The following is a 21404-nucleotide window of genomic DNA, read 5'->3' as shown; positions in this document are numbered from 1 at the left end:
CAGAGTTTACTAAGAATGTTTGGACATGTATCATCTCATAGATGCGTTCTTCCAGGTGCTCAACAGTCTCTCCTCCTTGCTTAATGCAACAGTGAGCCTAGACCAGGCATCCCCAAACTTCGGCCCTCCAGATGTTTGGGACTACAATTCCCATCTTCCCTGACCACTGGTCCTGTTAGCTAGGGATCATGGGAGTTGTAGGCCAAAACATCTGGAGGGCCGCAGTTTGGGGATGCCTGGCCTAGACACATCCACTGTCCTTTTCCTCCAACGTAACAAAGAGGGGCAAACTTTCTATTACCCTACCTGCACCTCAGTGTTTTCCACTCTACTCTCCTGAGTGCATCCTTTGTGATACAGCTGTCCCTCCAATGTGAATGGCATTGCAAGCAAGGCACCTTTCAGTGGAGCATCAGGATACTTTTGTAAGGCTCAGTAACTTAAATATATTTTAGATATCTAAAATCTGCTTGCAGGAAGCTGATTTTTAAAAATATATTGTTTAATAAAAAAATCAATTCTGAATTACAGGCAAGTTGTCATGATACATAACCTTATTGATTTAATTAAAAGGGGAAAACAATTACAGTAGAATGTAGTAAACCCTTTTTAGCACAGTCAGATACTCTGCACATTGATCAGGAGTAAGAGAAATGCCAATATCTTCTTTGCAAGGCTGCCTAAAACCATACAGGCTGTTCTGTTTATAACTATGGGAGTCTATGGAAGAGAAGTCAAAACATTACAAAAAAACATGAGAAACAAGCACTGGTCTTCATATACGGTACTTGTTTCTCAAATTGGTAATGGCTAAAATATGCTCTAGGGACGCGGGTGGCGCTATGGGTTAAACCACAGATCCTAGGGCAGGCATCCCCAAACTACGGCCCGGGGGCTGGATATGGCCCGAAGGGCTCATTTATCCAGCCTGCTGCCGCCGCCCGCTACAACCATCCACTATTACCGGCGCGGCACAGTGCAGTGTGGGCGCAGAGCACCGGAAATAGCTTTCACGCATGCATAAGCTTCATTTCTGGTGCACTTCCAGGTGGGGGGCCGGTGCGCATGCTCCTGTGCGCCGGAAATAGTGTGTGTGCACGCGTATGGGCGTGCGCTCCCCGGCCCTTCAGCCCATTGAGGCATCGGCGCTGCAGGCCCGAAGCGCCGTAGGTTGGGGGACCCCTGGCCTAGGGCTTGCCGATCAAGAAGGCCGGTGGTTCAAATCCCCGCGACGGGGTGAGCTCCCGTTGCTCGGTCCCAGCTCCTGCCAACCTAGCAGTTCGAAAGCACGTCAAAGTGCAAGTAAATAGTTACTGCTACAGTGGGAAGGTAAACGGTGTTTCTGTGTGTTGCTCTGGTTTGCCAGAAGCGGCTTTGTCATGCTGGCCACATGACCTGAAAGCTGTACGCCGGCTCCCGCGGCCAATAACACAAGATGAGCGCTGCAACCCCAGAGTTGGTCACGACTGGACCTAATGGTCAGGGGTTGCTTTACCTTTTAAAAATATGCTCCGATAGAAACAGGGCTGATCATTTAATGATTTGATTCCCCATCCCCTTGAATTCTTAACAGAGGCCAATAGGTACAGGTGAAACTCGTAAAATTAGAATATCGTCAAAAAGTGAATTTATTTCAGTAATGCAACTTAAAAGGTGAAAGCAATACAGTGGTCCCTTGACTTACGAAGTACTGTACTTAGAAATTTCGAGTTACGAATGGAAAAAAAATTGGTCGCACGCTTACGTTTTTTCGACATCCGAAAGGAAAACCGTTGCAGTTTAGATGGGGTTTACTCGACTTACGAATTTTAGATGCGGTTTACTCGACTTACGAATTTTTCAGTTTCCAATGCATTGCTATGGGAAACGGCTTACAAACTTTTCGACCTCCGAATGTGCATTCGGAATGGATTAAATTCGTATGTCGAGGGACCACTGTATATGAAATTGATGTATGACATGCAAAGCAAGAAATGTCAAGCCTTTATTTGTTGTAATTGCAATTATTTGTCGTTGGGCGACAAATTATAAATGGAATGTAATTAATGAAATGTAATAGTGATGTTTATTATTGTAACTATTTGTTTTATTACTATGGAATTTCCAAAAGAAAGCATTTGTAAAAATTAAAATAAAAATAAAAAATAAGTTGCAATACTGAAATAAATGCACTTTTCAACAATATTCTAATTTTACGAGTTTCACCTGTATGTACAGATAGGTTCCACAAGCTTTAGCCCCAAGTCTGCAAAATGCATTTTGCAATAGATGTATTTTGTAGTATAGTAAAAAAATATTTTTAAAAAATATAATACCTAGATTGGTAGTTGGTACATGGTAGGACCAGCATTCTAGTTGCAGAGTAATGGACTGTTACAGCCATAGTATATTTTGTTCCCTCTTCCTTTAAGTAGTGGGATGCTGTTGTCATTACGAGAAATTTAGATATCTTGCATTAAAATATCAAGGACTGCAGCAGCTGTAGCTAGATACACTTTATTTATTTATATTTATTTCATAAAAAATATACATGGCTTGACTGTAGAAAAAACAAAGTGGATACTATTAAATACACATATACACACACCAATTAACTTTTTCAGCTTTAGATGAATGAAAATACATCACAATGTAGACAGGGTTAATTTTCCCCAGAGGTCTCTAATGCTCCTGTATCCAAAGCAGCTTTTGGAATCCATTCATTCGCATGCTTTGAACCAACCTGGCCCATGCCACTTTACTCGCTTGTGGACTTACCGCGGGCGCGCTTTTGGCCACAGAGGAAAGGCTGGATCGAGTCTTCAGTCTGACCAGCAGGGCTCCCACGTGGTGCCGGTGTAATGCAGAGCCCTTCGCGGTTCATAGGGTGGGATTTCAGGGCCGCAACCCCGAGGGCCGTGTCACCCACGCCAAGCCCCTTTAGCGGGGCCTCGATATCTGCGGCTGCTGTTCGTGGGAGAAAGGCGGGAGGCCGAGGCCCTTCTTCCCTCGCGGACACGGAAGGTTCACGGGCAGCCAGATCGTGGGCCCGCCAGGCAGGGAGCCAGGCGAGCCTGGTTCGCCTCAGCCGCGTGGAGCTGCCTCACTCCCTATGGAACTCAGCGCGCTGAAGGAGCCGCACCACGAACGCAGCCTTCGGCGGCCCTTCGCGTCCGGCTCGTATCTTCCCGCGAGAATTCGTTCGTCCGTTCGCGCGTGCGCGGGGACCCTCGCGGCACAACGCGCCTGCGCAGCCTCGCTTCTTTCGGCGGAGATCTTTCTGCGCGTGCGCACACGGCCTGAGGCGGGAGGAGGAGTCGGCGCCGCCGCGCTGGGCGAGATACGGTTGGTCGCGATGCTGACGGCGGCCGCTTCTCTATGAAGCAGGAAGCGCGAGCGAGGAGCGTCAGCCGTTGCGCGTCGGGAGGGAGCGGGATGTCGGCCGCCGCCGCCGCATGCGCTTTGTCCCGGAAAAGGCAGCTGCAGCCGCCGGGGAAGGCGATGCGCAGGGGGAGCCGGCGGAGCGGGCCCGGCGGAGAGGCCGAGGAGGCGGAGTGGGAAGGGGAAGCGGCGCTCGGCAGCGAGGGGCGCAAGCGGGAAGCGCAGCAGGTTCCGCTGCAGACCCAGCCAGCGGCGGAGGGCGGAAAAGAGGAGGCGGAGAAGGAGGAGGAGTTGGAGAGGGAGCACTTCCGGAGAATCATCAACGCCTTCCGTTACTACGGGTAACCGGCTCCCCCCCCCCCGCCCCGAGGCTGCCTCCCAGAGCCTGGGCCTGTGGAGTAGCGCCCGCTGGATCCACTGGCTGCCCAATAAGCGCGCCAGGAGGACGGTGGCGCTGCCATCCCATAGTACAAGGGGGATTGCTCCTCTCCAAGGAACCCTGAGAGCTACTTCAGGATGGAGGAGCAGTCAGACAAACTAAAGTTGCCACGAGTGTTTGAGGGAAAGTCGTGATGTTTAACCTGGGATAAAGTGGGAACAGGGTAAATAAAACTTTGTACTGCAGTTAGTTCCGGATATTAGAGGCAGATTGGTAAGCACCCAATTCAGTACAGCTAATTAACAATAGGATCAAAAAGCTTGAAACCTTTGAATTAAAGTACCTGCCTTATTGTTTGTGCCATGCTAACAGTAAATACTTGTGTGGGACTGCTTGCATGCATCCACACATTTCAACTTCAGACATCACACTGGGAGGATGCATCCAGACAAAAATAAGTGTAGCTTTTCCAAAGCTTGCTACATAAACACCTAATAGAATTCTAATGAATACTGTACAAATATGTCTCTTTATCTTATAGATTAAATAGTGCTTTTGGTTCTGTTCGGCCTCTCAGTATTTAGTACCTTGGTAGTTCCTGTCATTCATTGGGTGGTGTTGGGCAACTCCTATTTGATATCTTGGCCTTTGACACTTGGTGTCCCTCAAGCATATGAAACAAATAAAGTTAAACCAACAGTAAGTGGCAACCCATAACAATTCCATAATAATTGTTTGCTTTTGGTTGCATGGTGAGATGTACAGAACTCGTATATCTTATACAAGTAACCATATGAATATAGAATTAAAAATGGTCCCAAAGTAGGAATCCTCAGTGGGTTTACAATACTAATACAGAACTTCAGCTTAATTTTTGTTTATATTTGTTTCTGATGTTCATTTTGATTTTTAAATTCTAGAATTAATATGCATGAAAGAGTCAATCGTGCAGAAAGACAGTTCAGATCCCTTCCAGCCATTCAACAGAAATTGCTTCCTCAGTTCCTTCCTCATCTTGACAAGATTCGGAAATGTATTGACCATAATCAAGGAATCTTGCAGACAGTTGTGAATGACTGCACACACATGTTTGAAAATAAAGAATATGGTGATGATGTATGTATAAATTGTATTTCAATACCAACTATTTGCTACTTTCCCTCTTTTATCGGTTTTATTTCTTATCTCATCATAAATGTGTGTTTTCTATAATTTATGTATGTTTTACAGAGAGATGGGGAACCTGTAGCCTTCCATATCTTGTTGGACTCTTAACTTCTGTCATTCTCAGCTTGCATGTTCAAATGCAAGAAATAATGTTAGAAACTCAGGTGTATAATCTAATCGCCAAATGGCACCTCAAACCTAGATTATGGTTGCCGCAATGGAATGTCTGGGTGCCATTTTTTTAAATAATGAAGTTTATTGATGTTGTTAATGTCATTTCTATACCGCTTTAGATTTTAAAGTACAAATCTCAAAGCAGTTGACAACACATTAAAACATCAAATGAAACCAGAATAAAACAAATTCAAGCTTCAAGTAAAATATTTCAGATCCTTCTCTAAGGGACATTTTGCTTTCCCCTGTTACCTCCTGGCATCCAGAGATCTCCACAAGGTTGCAATTGGACTATCGCCAGTTGCATAACACACCTGGCTAGTTTCAAATACTGTAGAAAGGCAAGAACTCTGGCCACACAAGCAAAATTGTGTTGGACTAATAGTTCGAATGATCCAATTTTTCCAAATAGTCTCTTATGGGTAGATTAATTTTTTGAAGTTTATATGCCAGGTGAAGTTTATGCGTCAGGACATGACCCTGTTTCGAAAATTCTTCAGCATATAGTCTTAAAGTCAACGTGTACTGGTAGCTTAGAGTTCTATGTAAGCTTCAATCAAGAACTCTAACTTCTTTAGTTTCTAACACTGGCAAGAAATTATGGGAATTGGAGTCCAACAAAATCAGGAGGGCCACTGGGCTAATCAGTTATGAATATTATTTTTGTTCCTTGATACATATTAAATCATTTGATTAGAGCACTTGGTGGTTGTGTCCAGCATTAGTAACTATATTCTTACAGTTAAATAAGCATAAAATTTCAATCTTTGTAAGTTAACTATTATTGCACATTTGTTCTATCATTTGGGCTGTATCACTTACCTCATAATTCATTTTAAATGCTTCTTTTCCTTGCAAAGCTTTTCTTTGATTTCATGGACTACATATAATTTCAAATGGCTCAAGTTCAAACTTCTCAGTGAAGTCTTGCAGTGTGTGTAAGAGCCCCTTACTGAGATAAAATATGCAGTTTCCATGCTAGCTTAGCCTTCCACAAGTATTACTAGTCCATATGTAGTTTCCACAGGCCAATTTGCCCATACTTCTGTGTTCTCAACTTATAAAGCACACCAATTAAAAAGGCCTCTGCTTCTTTGCCTAGAACAGATTCTTACTTGCCACATTTGGTGAAGTAAGGGGCTATTTATGTCTATGTTTTCCTATTTTACTTAATAACTGCCCTACTTTCTATAAAGAAGTATATTCAGAGAATGGTACAGTATGTTAAGGGTAGATGTGATGTTTTCACGCTTACTTCATTTATGATTCAGTTACAGTGGTGCCTCGCTAGACGAATTTAATTCGTTCCACGGGTCTTTTCTTATAACGAAACATTCGTCTAGCGAATCCCATAGGAATGCATTGAATTTTTAGTTTGATTTTTTTTTTGCCCATAGGAACACATTAATTGAATTTCAATGCATTCCTATGGGAAACCGCGATTTGCTAGACAAATTTTTCATAAAACGAATTCGTCTAGCGAGGCAACCTCCGCTAGAAAAATCCTTTTGTTAAGCGGAAATTTCATTAAGCAGGGCATTCGTTAAGCAAGGCACCACTGTATGCATATAGATGAGTCTCAACCTGGAGGTGAGAAGGAAAGGGCATATCAACTAACTGCCCAACAGTCCAATATACCTGAAGGAGCGTCTCCACCCCCATCGTTCTGCCTGGACACTGAGGTCCAGCACTGAGGACCTTCTGGCGGTTCCCTCGCTGCGAGAAGCCAAGTTACAGGGAACCAGGCAGAGGGCCTTCTCAGTAGTGGCACCCGCCCTATGGAACGCCCTCCCACCAGATGTCAAAGAGAAAAACAACTACCAGACTTTTAGAGGACATCTGAAGGCAGCCCTGTTTAGGGAAGCTTTTAATGTTTAATAGATTATTGTATTTTAATATTCTGTTGGAAGCTGCCTAGAGTGGCTGGGGAAACCCAGCCAGATGGGCGGCGTATAAATATTATTATTATTATTATTATTTACTTGATTTTCTGGTTTTACACTTTTCTCAGGAAAATGGAAAAATTACACCAGCTTCAACTTTTGATATGGATAAATTAAAGTCCACCTTGAAACAATTTGTAAGAGACTGGAGTGAAACTGGGAAACCGGAGCGAGATTCCTGCTATCAGCCAATCATTAATGAAATTGTAAAGAACTTTCCAAAAGACAGATGGTAAATCATTTTTTAAAGATGTATTTGAAAGGAAGGTATGCAGAAGAATGCATTTGTTGCCAATAATCTTTAGACTGGAAAAAACTATAAAATACTATTAGAATTGATCTTTAAAAATGTCCATGTTAGCTGCACAAGGAGAAGTTATAATAAACTTCGGCACACCTTACTAATATGATTTTGCTCAAAATGTTAAGGTTCAGCAGTTCAAAATTATGGCTGCACAGACAACACTCCAATTAAGTTTGATAGGATAACATACTGGATTAGCGCCAAGAAAACATAATGCATACTATTTATATTTTATCATGTGGAAGAACATGTTAGATATAACAGTATGATTCTCCTACAATCAGAAGGACTTAATGGCTATCTAATCTAGTCCTCTTTTCTAAAATAGAATAAGTACAGTGTACGACAAGTGGAGAACAGATACACTATTAGAAGATACTTATATCATCAGTTTCTAAATAAATATTGCAGGAGGTGAAGCTGCACATTGGAGGAGAAGCTGAAAGGTGTCTTAAAGCAAAATAGAATAATTAAAGAAACACTATCACATAATATTTTTATTTTTTGCTTTTTATTTCCATAAATGTGAGGTCTGATTACACTGGTTATAAATAGCTAGCAATAGTATAGCATTGGTTTCCTTACAGAATTGAAACGGCACTTCAGTCTTGATTCAGAGTGCCTCTTCTAAGTTGTCACTTGGCTCTGTTGACAGAATTCCTGTTACAACAATGGTGGGCTAGTCCAAAATAACCAGCCATCTCCAATCTCACTTTTAACTTAGCTTGCAGTCAGTGTTGCTGCATTACCTAACAAACAAGAGTTTTAAAGAAGATAAACGCTCAAAAGCTCATTCAAAATATAACATGAATACCCTTCCCTTGTTAGATTCAAGGCATTCAAGAATGTCTTCAATTGTAGAAAAATATACGGTAAGTTTTTATACATCTAAATAAAAAGGTGTTTTGCTTTGTTCTAAATAATCGCATTCTCCCCCAGCTTAGTTGAAAATGGAATGTTTCCAAATTTTTGGTAATTTAAAGTTGTGTAGAAATGCTTATAGCTGAAGATCAGCATTGTACATTTTCTGTCTTTCTACAATGTACTCTTTTTGTTGTTGTTCTATTTCTTTTATAAATTTACTGATATTTGACCTTCCACTTGTTCAAGGCAAGGGCAACTTTTTGCTGATCACCCCATTCACTACTGTTCAGTGACCCCCCACAAAACAGGTCCTGATGGTTTGGGGAATCCTCGAAAACAGTATGGGATATGGTGCAGAGGACTACAGTCAGTACAGAAGGTTTGAGAAAATGAGATGTCCTGACTTGCACAAGTAGAGGCGCTTTCTGCTACTGCAAAGCTATAATTGGACATAATCTACTGGGCACAGTTATGTATCATAGGACGTTATGGTTATATTGTACCATGAAAGTACAGATTGTTCCTTCTTTGCTCCTCCTTGCTAATAAGCAGAAGCAGCAAACCACAGCACATGACTTAGTGTTATGTCTGAATAAGGAACCATGGTAATTTTGCGCCAGACAAACCATACTCTTTGTTCTTGGCTTCCTGGCATAACACAAAGTCAAGGATTGTGGTTTGTTGCTCCCACTCACTAGTGAGAAGGAGCAAAGGGGAGACAATCTGCTTTTCAACATTAACCACTGCTTATGCTATGATGCATGAATACAGACACTGTATTTTAGCATTTTAGCATTCTAAAGCAGGTGCATATGCATCTTAAAATGTTTGGCTAGCCCAAGCAAGTGTTAAAAGAAAAAAATACAGGACTGTTGAACAGTATTCTGATTAAACAAGTAATTTTTCGTAACTAGGGTGGAATTCAACATAGCACTAAGGTTCCATCACCACAATAATTTCTCCTTATGCAACAGAACAGTGTCCCCTTTTCCTCTCCTTCTATGCCCCCTGTCTGTTCTAGGATTTCTCTCAATCCTCTGGAGCAGATTTAGAGATGGCGTGGGTCATGGGGAGTCCTGTTACACAAGTGGAAGTTCTCCTCATGTAGTTATTTAGTTGAATACATCCAGTGTTAGAAACTAAGATATGAAAGCTAGGAGCTAAATGGCATCTGAAATCTAGGTTATGGGCGCCACAACAGAATGTCTAAGCACAGTTTTTTAATAACAAAAATACAAAGCTGAAAATGAATGAACTGCGGCTAAAATCTTACATTCACATGGTCTAGTCCTCATCTGATGACTGCACAAAACAAAGCCCTGCTTCCCCTGCCCATCCCCCTAATATTCTTAAGAGGGTTCCTTCTCCAGTCTTCAGAGAATGGCTGGAAGTGGGGAGGCAGAAAAAGGTCCTCATTTCCTTCCACTCTGCAGACAAGCTCTGGATTCTCCCTACACCCCCTTTCATTCATATAAATATATCTTTTTGGCGCCACAATTAACAGGCCTATACAACTGATGGCAGAGACACCCACCTTGAGTGTCCAGTTCACTAATCTAAGACTTCAGTGTCCTTCAATAATCCCACTCCAAAATTTGTTTCGAGAGTCTGAGGTAGATAACATTTTAACATGAACTAATTAAACCAAACCTATTTAAGCCGATCCGAGGCCACAGAGTGCAAAACACTGCCTTTCTGTAAGGCCAGCTGAGAGGTGGAACCTATCAACTTGCTTGACGCTGCAGCAATCTCTAGGAAGTCCAGCAGGGAGGAATTTCTCCTTTCATGCCTTCAGCGTAAGCAGTGAGAGATTTAATCTGATATCTTAGGCGCAGTACTGCACCCAGAGCTCAGAAACTACTTGCTCTAATGAAATTCCCTGTCGCAAAACGTGCCTAGAACAATGGGAGTTTCGAACGTTGAATACATCCCACAATTTTGAAATACCAATGTGACAAAAGCAAATTTGTTGAGCTATTTCTTGGCAGAATGTTTGTCTTCATACATTCTTTTTCCAAATCATAACATTCTCTGAACAAGCCAAAATATATTACCAAATCTGAATTCTTAGGTTTCAGGCAATATTTGTAGTCTGAAATAAGTAGCTTATCTGTTTCTTCCATTTTTTTGGGTGGTGATGTTGAATTAATTTTGAGGAAATTGAAAATAATAGATTGGAGCTATATAAGTTTATTATTCAACTAAGATAAATCTTAAAATGCTTGAAAATGTTTAAACATTTTCAAACAATCCTGTTTGACCGTTGCCAGTGTTCTGTTCTAATTTTCCCCACATTAAACATAATTAGTAGCATCTACATTTGGGGATTATGGGGCAGTTTTATGATGTAAAATACAATAACTGTCTTAGATTTATTTTACTGTTAGATGTTGCAGTCATCCCCACCCCTCGTATAATGAAGAAAGAGAGTTGCATTACGAGGAACTTGGTTGACTTCTTAAATCTGAAATACAGTTTTGGATAATTCAACAAAGAAAATATGCTGGAAGCCTATGTTTGCCTTAGGATAGGGAAAGCTGACATGGTGCTCCCTAGATGTTGCTGAACTCCAGCCACCATCAGCACCAGTCAGGATGGCCAGTGGTTAGGAATGATGGATGTCCTACAACATTTTGGGGACACCATGTTGGCTGTATGTAACTTAGAACATGCCTCCAAAGACAATAATCAAATGTTTAAACTACTTTCAGGACTTTGGGATACAGGTAAAGTATTTGTGTTTGCAACAGATTAGCAAATTTGTATTCTTAAGACTTGCAACTGAATAAGAGTTGTCTTGGTGGTTATAGAATGAGAATGGTGATATGAGAAGGCATCTATCAGAGCTAATTGTGTAGGTAAAATCCAAACAGCAGCAGTAAAAATACATTTGCTGTAATCAGCTGAAAGTCATAATGTAGTGACAAAGGTCCCACTACGCGTTAGTATAGCCTTGCTGAACCTGGTACTCTGTAGATGTTTTGGACTACAATTCCCATCACTCCAGCCAGCACAGCCCTATAATGCTGGGGCTGCTGTGAGTTTGTAGTTGTAGTCCAAAACCTCTGGAGCGCAAGACGTTGCTGAAGGCTACGATCAAAGAAACAATGGCTTCTCCCCCTTTTGAAAATGAAGCCAGTAGTCAGAACATTCAGGTTCCTTTGGGAGATAGAGAACAGAAAGAAAGAAAGCATTGAAATTCATGTAGGAGGAGATCTGGAGATACTAAGTAAATATAAACCAAATTTAATATTATTTATCTGCTAAACAAAATTTGGGAAATAGCACAAATTATCCATATAAATGTGATCAAATACCTGCAAGATGTAAAAACCCTTGACAGGGCTATTCATTCTATCAAATATATTTATTAAAGGATTAACAATTATTTTTGTTGTGTTACAGGGATCTCTCCAAAGTTAATATCCTGGTACCTGGTGCTGGGCTAGGTAGATTGGCCTGGGAAATAGCTATGCTTGGTTATACTTGCCAAGGAAATGAATGGAGCCTCTTTATGCTCTTTTCTTCTAATTTTGTGCTCAACAGGTACTTAAACTTGTTTTCAGTTGTTGGTTGCTTCTTTATACATGTAGTTCTGTATTTATATCTCTGCTTTGGCCAATGTCAGACTTGTTTAAACCACAATTTCCCATTATTTTTGAATTGGGAAACTGTTGATCAATCCATGCTTATTAACTGTGAAATGATAATGGTTTCCTATCCAGGTTAATAAGCAGAGGCTAAACTACAGTTATCCAGAGCATGGAAAAATAATTGGAAACTATGTAATGTGTAAGCAACCCACCATATCAGCGTGAAAACAGGGAGCACAAGGAGAGGAGGGCAGGAGCAGGGCAAGAAGGGAGTATATGGGCATGTAGTTCATTCTAGGATTCATCCATTTATCAGCCAAAATTCATTATGTCTGGATCAAGCTCCTGTGTGTACATGTTTATAAATCAGTAGATGGAACTGCTTAAAACATGAAATTGAAAAACATTTGATTCTTTATTCATTTATGTACATAATTTATACCATGACTTAAAAACAATTGTAAATTGGTCCCTGGCCTCAGGCTCACAATCTAAAAAGACATGACACATAAGGAAAAAGCAATAGGAGGGAGGAGGGGGAAATAAAGTTAAATCTTGGGGAGGGCATATAACTTCAGGTATGAATCTGTACACACATAGTTATTATAATTTGAAAAATTTGAAGATAGGTTCACGAGGAGAAAGCATATTGGAGAACTGCATTACCTGCAAGCTATCAAAACCTTAATTTAAAAAAATGTTAATAGGATTAATCACCAACACAAATTAAAGCTAACCTCAATCTATTGCTTTAAGAATCTTAGAATTTATTACATTTTCAGAAGTAGAACCAGACTTTTAAATAGTGAATGGTTTCTCTGATTGCGTCTTTTGTAACTCTTTATATTGTTATATTAATATATATAATATATATATTATATATGATGTATATATGACATATATAATATATGTCATATATTATATTGTTGGGATGCAGGTGGCACTGTGGGTTAAACCACAGAGCCTAGGGCTTGCTGATCAGAAGGTCGGTGGTTCGAATCCCTGTGACGGGGTGAGCTCCCGTTGCTTGGTCCCAGCTCCTGCCAACCTAGCAGTTGGAAAGCATGTCAAAGTGCAAGTAGATAAATGGTACTGCACCGGCAGGAAGGTAAACGGCGTTTCCATGCGCTGCTCTGGTTCGCCAGAAGCGGCTTTGTCATGCTGGCCACATGACCTGGAAGCTGTACGCCAGCTCCCTCGGCCAATAATGCGAGATGAGCGCGCAACCCCAGAGTCAGTCAGGGGTCCCTTTACCTTATATTATATTGTTAATGAATAATGGACCTTCAGGATGATGTTAAATTAACTACCTCTAAAATGCAGATTGACACTCCCTACCAGCTTGTGTTACTGAAAGTCAAACTAAAATTTTTAAGCTTTGCAATGTTTGCAAGATTCTTTTCTGAGTGGCAAGGTGAAATTGTTCTTTTGATAATCATATGTTACAGATGCTCTGAAACTAATTCACACAAACTATATCCCTGGATACATCAGTTTAGCAATAACAAGAGATCTGCTGATCAGATACAGCCAGTTTATTTCCCTGATGTTGATCCTCACAGTCTTCCTCCTGATGCAAACTTTTCTATGACAGCGGGAGATTTTCAAGAAATCTACTCTGAGTGTAGTAAGTAAGAAAAAAAATACTCAGACAATAAAATTTATGCCATTTGTCAATCCTTACTAGAAAAACTGTAAAACAAAACCGATTATGTGACAGATATTACTGTGTTTTATTACGTATTTTTAATGCAAAGAAAAATCAGTCCTTATGTTGTAAAATAATTTTCTACTTCTTAAATTTATTTATTTTTAAAACTTGAAAAAGTTTATCTTCTTTAAATGTTTGTTTCCCCTGATTCAAAAGTTAAGAAGGTGAATTTGTTTACCGGCTAATATTCAGTTACTAGAGGCATGCACAGATGTTTATAATTGAAGATTAGGTGTGATCTATTCCTCACTGAGAGTGAGCAGGGCATATTCAGTAAGCAGTGAACACTTGTGCTTAACCTGTGTCAGTCTCTGAGAGGCTGCAGCTAGAATCATCGCTTAGAAAATTTGGGCTGCCCTTGCTGTGCATTTTCATGTCCTAGACTAGCTCTCTTGTCTGAATACAAAATTCATCTAATACCAAGATCTATCTGTCAAATTAATATTTTGTAAACGGGACTTTGCTTCAAGATTACTTCTATACGATTTACTTCTGTATCATTGGCAGTGTTAGCATATCATTTGAAACCATGGTTTAGTGTAGAGGTTACCAATGTTTTTGGCTCATTGAACATAAGAATGGAAGAAGTGCCTTCTGGATCAGGCGAGTGGCCAATCTAGGCCAAAACCCTATTCTCACAGTGGCCAACCAGATGCCTGTGGGAAACCTGAAAGTTGGACATGAAACAACAGCATTCTGCCCACCTGCAATTCCCTGCAGTGGAGGTAATAACTATTGATAGCCTTACTCTCCATGAATTCGATGTGCAAATGTGGCAATTTTGTACAACTAGAGGGAGTTTTTTGGGCAGGGCTAGCCAACATGCCTCCCCCCAAGATTTGAACTACCGTATATTCCGGCTTATAAGAAGGCTTCTGAACCCAGGAAAATCTTTTCAAAAGTTGGGGGGCCGTCTTATACACCGGGTACAAGAATCTGCAGTCGCCACATATGGTGGGGGGAGCACAAAAACGGCCGCGGCTGCATCCCCACCATATGCAGCGACCGTATGAACGCGAAGAGGTGCTCAGGAGAGGGCTGCTCCCCACCAGGGAGAACGGCTCCCTCATGGCTTCACGACCCGCATCAGCATAGAGATACAGTTTTGTGTATTTCATTGGTGTCAAGCTGCTGGCTCTTCTCTCTTTGTCAGCGCATAGCGAAGGGATCTCTCCGTCTCTCTCCGCTCTCTCTTTCACTGCTCTGCTCAGCGTCTTTCGCTGGCTGTGCGAGCCCCGATGTCTCTGCCCCTCTATCTCTCTCCTCTCTATGGCTTCTATTCCCCTTTCACTTGCTCAGCCAGCCTCGATGTCTCTGCCTCTCTCTCTCTCTCTGCCTCTCTCTCTCTGCCCCTCTCTCTCTCTCCTCTCTCTCCTCTCTATGGCTTCCTTTCCCCTCTCAATAACTAGACAAACAAACCACCATTTCCCCAGCTGCAGGCTTGAGTGCTGGGGAAGACAGCCTCCCCTCCCCTCCCTGCCAAAAAAGGGCTAGAGTATATCCCAAATTCTATATTTTAACTTGAAAATTAGGGGGTCGTCTTATACGCCCATTCGCCTTATATGCCGGCATATACGGTACTGTTCCCATCAGTTTAATGGGCCATTGGTCAGGGATGGTGAGAATTAATGCTGAAAATACCTAGAAGACACCATGTTGGCTATCTCTGTCTTAGGCCCAACAGAACAAAGAGCAATAAAAAGTGAGTAATAATGTGAAATCGCCTCCATTTCTTTTGGAGGCATGAATATATGGTTCAGTTATGTGTGAAATGAGACTGCCTCCCCCACCCCCTACAAAAAAGCTGCTCCTCTGGAACACTGTTTGATGCACTGCAGAGGGTTGCAGCTGGGGAAGGAAGAGGGAGAGGGAGGAACCTCCACTAAGCAAGGCAAAGTGCTTTTCTGAAAGTATCTCTCAGTTCTAAAAGTGCAGGTAACAATGCGCAGTAAAATATTGAAAGCTAGATTACTTTCTGCCTTTATACAGATATATGGGACTGCATAGCAACCTGCTTCTTCATAGACACGGCACATAATGTCATAGACTACATTGACACAATATGGAAAATACTCAAACCAGGAGGAATATGGATCAATTTAGGTAACTTGCTATTTTGTTGAGTAATTTTAGCAGAAAAAAACTAATGTTAGAACTAGAGTTTGTACAATTAAGGAGAAAAACTCAACTTGGTCTGTACTTCTGGAACTAAGTGGATTTTAAATATTAGACTTGTTCTCTTTTAATGCCAATCCATTTTGTCAAAATTTTCTCTAAAATTGGACCTACATGGATTCAACAAAAGGATGCCAATGAGCATATGAGGTTTGGACTTGTTTGTTCCATCCCGCAGGGGTTGGGGACCCATTCAGATAGTCTGCTCCTGGAAACTAATGGAATCCAGTGGATTTCTGATTGCTCTGTAGGATTTGTTTGGGTGGATAGAGTGGGCCAAGTTTAAAGGTTCTGCTGTTACTATATGAAGCCCTAAGCAATTTGGAATCAGCCTACTTGAGAGACTTTCTTCTCTGTTATTGACCTTGCCTGGTCACGGAGATCATCTGAAGAGTTCTTCACCATCCAGGTGGTGTTATATGCTTTGGGAATTTGTAATATGTTAAGTGATTTATAAGTATAAATAAAACAATTAAAAACAAAATCTAGATTTATAATGTTGTATTAAGATGCACCCAGTTCTGTCCTTGATCTATAGTAGTTGTTTCAGGGTTGGCAGAATTTATGAGTATCAGATACATTTGACAAGTTAATTTTACTGACCTTTTCATTGTATTGCAGGTCCTCTTCTTTACCATTTTGAAAATTTAGCAAATGAATTATCTATTGAGTTAAGCTATGAAGATATAAAAAGCGTTATATTGCAATATGGATTCCATATAGAGGTAAGTATTTTTCTGTTGTATTAGCAGAATAAATAATCTAAAACATTGGCTATTAGATTTCAGATAGTTCCCCACCAAATTTTGTCTTCCATCAGCCCTGTGTCATTAAGATGCGCTTTCAGTCATCACAAATACTAATACTGATATTGGGTGTTCAAGTGCCTATCAGTTTGGCCGCAAAACACAGCAGCCCAAAATAAGGTAGTGGTTTCTGCATAATGGATCCATTTGCCTTATCCATATTATGCCGGTGTTGAAATATCTGGGTTGGCTGCCTGTTAGCTACCAAGCCAAGTTCCAGGTTTTGTTGTAGAAATGTAAAGGCCTAAAAAACTTGGGACCAGGATTTTTTAATGTTCCCGTATCTTTTTTATCCTTATTATTGCCTGCTATTTGTTTTAAAACAATAAAACAATTCGACTTTTGATGTATTGCTGCCTTTTAATCTTTGGGTTGGATCCAAATTTAGTCACACATAGAGTAGACAGACTGAAACCAATGGGACTTAAAATTATAATTACTAACTTAAATCCTGTTGATTTCGTTGGGTCTATGCTAAGCATGGCCAATTCTGGATCCATGCGAACATAAGAAGAGCAGGCCTGGTCAATGTATCAATACATTGTTCAGGGCTGGTGGGAGGGGCCGACTGTGATAGCGCAGGTGAAACTGACGGCGCTCCTGTGTCCCTCTGCTACCTGTGCCGCTTTCAACATCGGGCTGCTGGTAGTAAAGGGACTCAAGAGCAAACAGCAGGGACATTGAGGCTTGCTCAGCTAAGGAGCCGGAACTTACCCGCTCCCCCAGCTGAGCAGTGCAAACAAGCTGTGTTGTCCCGGCCCTCAAGGTGCTGGGGTGGTTGCACCTCAGTTCCTGCAGTGAGAGCTGCGGCAGTTTCACCCCACACCTCTCAGGCTGGGGCCAAAGCAGCTTCTTGTTTCAACATTGTGGTGTATCACCAGATCCGTGATGTTTGGCTGGTGATACAATGTGATGTTGAAAATCTGACATTGCCCAGCCCTAAAGAAGAGCCTGCTGGATCAGGCCAAAGACCCTTTTAGTCCAGTATCCTGTTCTCGCAGTGGCCAACCAGATACTTGTGCGAAAGCAAGGAGCAAAACGTGAGCAGAAGAAAGGACTTCTTTTTTATGTATTTATATTTCATTTGTTTTTGTACCTATTGGAATTTCAATTGAAGGGAGGTATATTAATTTCTACAATAGCAGTAATAATAACATATATGAATGAAATGCCTACAAGGGTTTTCAAGAAAGTGTTGTTTATTTTCAGGTGGAGAATGAATCTGTTTTGACCACATACACTGTGAATGAGCTATCTATGATGAAATATTACTATGAATGTGTGATGTTTGTGGTTAGGAAACCAGGAAGCAGTGTCTGAAGTGGATTATCCAAGAAGAAAAATGCACAGTGGCTTCTGGAATTATGACTGAACACAACCTCATATCAGTGGTGCCTTTTTATTCATCGCAGAATGTAGCTCTGTTGTCTATTTTTTTATCTATCCTATAATCTCCAGATGTGTACTTCTGGATATTTGTATCTGTGTAATGAACGTAGAGAGCAAACACTCCTGTATCATTTCTTCAAATTCCGATTAATGGGTTTTTTTTCTGACGGGTACTACTTTGCAAATGCCATTACTAACACTTGCAGTTCTCTGTAAGGTATAAAATGGTCTAAGGTTTTCTCTGAAATAATATCTAATGTCATATTGGATACACAATTCATTTTTTGTCCCATGTTGTACAGAAAACAAGACCACTCCTCATCTTAGCATATTTAAATACTATTTGGGTGACTTTACTCCCCATAGAAATTTTGGTCTTCTGCAGTCTGATAAGCAGCATCATGTGAACTTGGTCTTCTACTTATCAAACACTTGTAAAAATGTAAAGAGTTTATAAAAATAACACGTGCATTCACAAGAAAATATTACCGTGAATCTGACTGATATTTGTGGCCGATGCATTTATATATATACATATACTACACACACACACACACACACACACACACACACACACACACACAATTATACTATTCTTCATGCCATCTTAAGCATTTGATGGGTAATTTGAAGTAATATGTGGCTGAAGTCACTTAAAATAAGATCTAAATTAAGACTAACAGTAATGTTTGTACATGAGTACTTTGATCCCATTAAGGGTGTTCTAATCAAGACTGAAATTGATGAGTTTAAGTACAGTGAAAAAATTTTACAAGACGAATGCGCCTTGCGATCTGATGGTGACTCGCAAGATAAATTCATTTTGCGAAAAATTTGTCTTGCGAATCATGGTTTCAAATAGGAATGCATTGAAATTTAGTTAATGCATTCCTATGGGCAAAAAAAGAAATTTTAGTGCATTCCTATGGGAAACCGCGATTCACAAGACGAATGTTTCGCAAAACGAATTGACTTGCGGAACGAATTAAATTTGTCTTGCGAGGCACCACTGTATGTTAGCTGTGGGTTTACAATTTTAAGAAATTTTTTGATGGCATTAACCACACAAAGTGAAACAAATATGGGCAGAGCAGTCCCATTCCACCACAGTGTAGTGGGTTGTTTTTAGGTGCAGGTATTGCTTCACCCAGCTGTCCATATTCTGATGCACGGAACTTCCAATGGAGCCTGCTTAAGCCACAGGGGAAAGCCACTCTTAGCAGGATTTAGAATCATAGAATCAAAGAGTTGGAAGAGACCACAAGGGCCATCCAGTCCAACCCCCTGCCAAGCAGGAAACACCATCAAAGCATTCCTGACAGATGGCTGTCAAGCCTCTGCTTGAAGACCTCCAAAGAAGGAGACTCCACCACACTCCTTGGCAGCAAATTACACTGCCAAACAGCTCTTACTGTCAGGATGTTCTTCCTAATGTGTAGGTGGAATCTTCTTTCTTGTACAGTGGTACCTCTACTTATGAATTTAATGCATTCCGAATGCACATTCGTAAGTCGAAAAAAATTGTAAGTCGAATCCCATAGGAATGCATTGGGAGAAAAAATTCGTGAGTCAAAGCAACCCTATCTAAAAATTCGTAAGTAGAAAAAATCCTATCTAAACCACATCCAAGATGGCGGACGGAGCTCCATTCGTAAGTAGAGGTACCACTGTAGTTTGAATCCGTTGCTCCATGTCCGCTTCTCTGGAGCAGCAGAAAACAATCTTTCTCCCTCCTCTTTATGGCATCCTTTAATATATTTGAACATGGCTATCATATCACCCCTTAACCTTCTCTTCTCCAGGCTAAACATACCCAGCTCCCCAAGCCGTTCCTCATAAGGCATCGTTTCCAGGCCTTTGACCATTTTGGTTGCCCTCTTCTGGACACGTTCCAGCTCGTCAGTATCCTTCTTGAACTGTGGTGCCCAGAACTGGACACGGTATTCCAGGTGAGGTCTGGCTTTGGAGCTTGGATGCTAAAGATTCATGGGATCCTGAGCCTGTCCCTCCAGTATCAACAGGCCTAGAGCTGATGCAAACAAAAAGAAAAGAAAAATTAGGAGTTTTCTTCCTGCTGCTCCCCCCCTTCTGCCCTAGCCAGTGCAAGCAGCCATGCTCCAGGTGCAGTTGGTGCTCCTACTTTGTGCTAAGCCCTACTGCTGTTGCTGTTGCAGTTTGAATTTCTTTCTAAGTTACTGTTTTAGGCCCATAGTATTGGCAGTTCTACCGAATCCACCTGCACATGTGAAGAAGCCACCTGACATCCATGCTTATGAGCTACTGCCATTCAGCTTGCTACCTGCTTGTTAGCTATTCTTAACTGAATGTCATGCTAATCAACCGCCTGGCCAATTTACACTTTCATAATTCTTTTTGGAGTTATACTAAGGTTACCAGACATCCCTGTTTCCTGGGGACTGTTCCTGGATTTACAAATCAGTCCCCATACAAAATCCATTGAAGTTGAAAAGTATCCCCAGATTCATTGGAAAAGTCTGGTAACCTTAAGTTATACCCATTGATGTCTGATAGGTTGAGTTTCCAAATTGTGTACAGGTTTTCTTTAAGATTAATTACAGTTAGATTTACAACTTAAATTAATGATCAGATCCAGATATTGCAAGACATGAGATATGCTGGGTGCTTTTTCTGCACACCAAGTATGATGACCTGACAAATACAATCCAAACTGATGGGGAAACTAAGCACAATGGCTTCATTTTCAAAAATACTTTTAAATTATTAAAGGTATACTGAGGAATTGGTGAAATCTAGGACTACCTTTTGCTGAGGATATCAAATAACACAAGTTTGTCAAATGGTTAGGTTTGTGGTTATGTGCTAGCAAAAGTCTGAATGTCCAGTTATTATTTTATTTTATTCATTTTAAAGGGAAAGATTTAACTTAAAATGCAATGTAGAAGTTTAGCATTGATTTCTTAATTTACAAAGTCAACCCATATGCAGCTGATATAACAAAGAACTGTTTACAGCAACTACTTAATTAGCTAATTAGACGCACTTGCTTCACCCTCTCTGTTCCATGCTCTCAAGTGCTTTTGCCTAGCTGAAACTTGTTCATGAACTGTGGTAAGTTTCTTCCTTGCCTGCATGAAGAACGGGGGGGGGGGGTTAGAAGCCACAATTTTCCGAGGGTGCCATTCATTCCGTCGCTCCCTGCCACCCTCCCTCCCTCCCTCCCCCTGCCTGGTTTTGCTTCTGGCATTGCCCACCATCCTTGGGCAGCTCGGGGGGGGGGGGCGAGGCCTTATCCCTTGCGCTGAGAGTGATCCTAAGAATGTGCACTCGGAAGTAACTCCCATTGCACGCCAGGAAGCTTGCTTTCTTCTGAACGTGTCTAGGGTTGCAGCGTTCACAAGGCGCATGTGGCGCTATAGCTGGCCAGCGCTGGCGGGGAACGCTACTCCCGTAACACCCTTGAGGCGCGTCTCCGCCAGGGGGCGCCGGCGAGCGCGAAGGCCCCGCCCTCTCCCCGCGCGTGCGCGCTTGGGGCGTGGAGCGCGGCGGCGGCGGCCCCT

General features: G+C 41.4%; 1 protein-coding gene across 1 annotated transcript; it reads left to right on the top strand.

Annotated features, from left to right (window-relative positions):
- The first annotated feature begins 3129 nt into the window (after positions 1–3129).
- CARNMT1 (carnosine N-methyltransferase 1) lies at positions 3130–18348 on the top strand. The gene is made up of 8 exons (XM_035100056.2): positions 3130–3701; positions 4660–4855; positions 7092–7255; positions 11597–11737; positions 13233–13411; positions 15485–15598; positions 16292–16395; positions 17686–18348. The coding sequence occupies exons 1-8, from the start codon at positions 3358–3360 to the stop codon at positions 17794–17796; spliced, it is 1353 nt and encodes a 450-aa protein (XP_034955947.2). The 5' UTR covers positions 3130–3357; the 3' UTR covers positions 17797–18348.
- The last annotated feature ends 3056 nt before the right edge of the window (positions 18349–21404 follow it).

This window comes from Zootoca vivipara, chromosome 11 (assembly GCF_963506605.1).
Source record: "Zootoca vivipara chromosome 11, rZooViv1.1, whole genome shotgun sequence".
Lineage (NCBI taxonomy): Eukaryota > Metazoa > Chordata > Lepidosauria > Squamata > Lacertidae > Zootoca > Zootoca vivipara.
The sequence above is the reverse complement of the archived record's forward strand: the minus strand, read 5'-3'. Positions and strand labels throughout refer to the sequence as shown.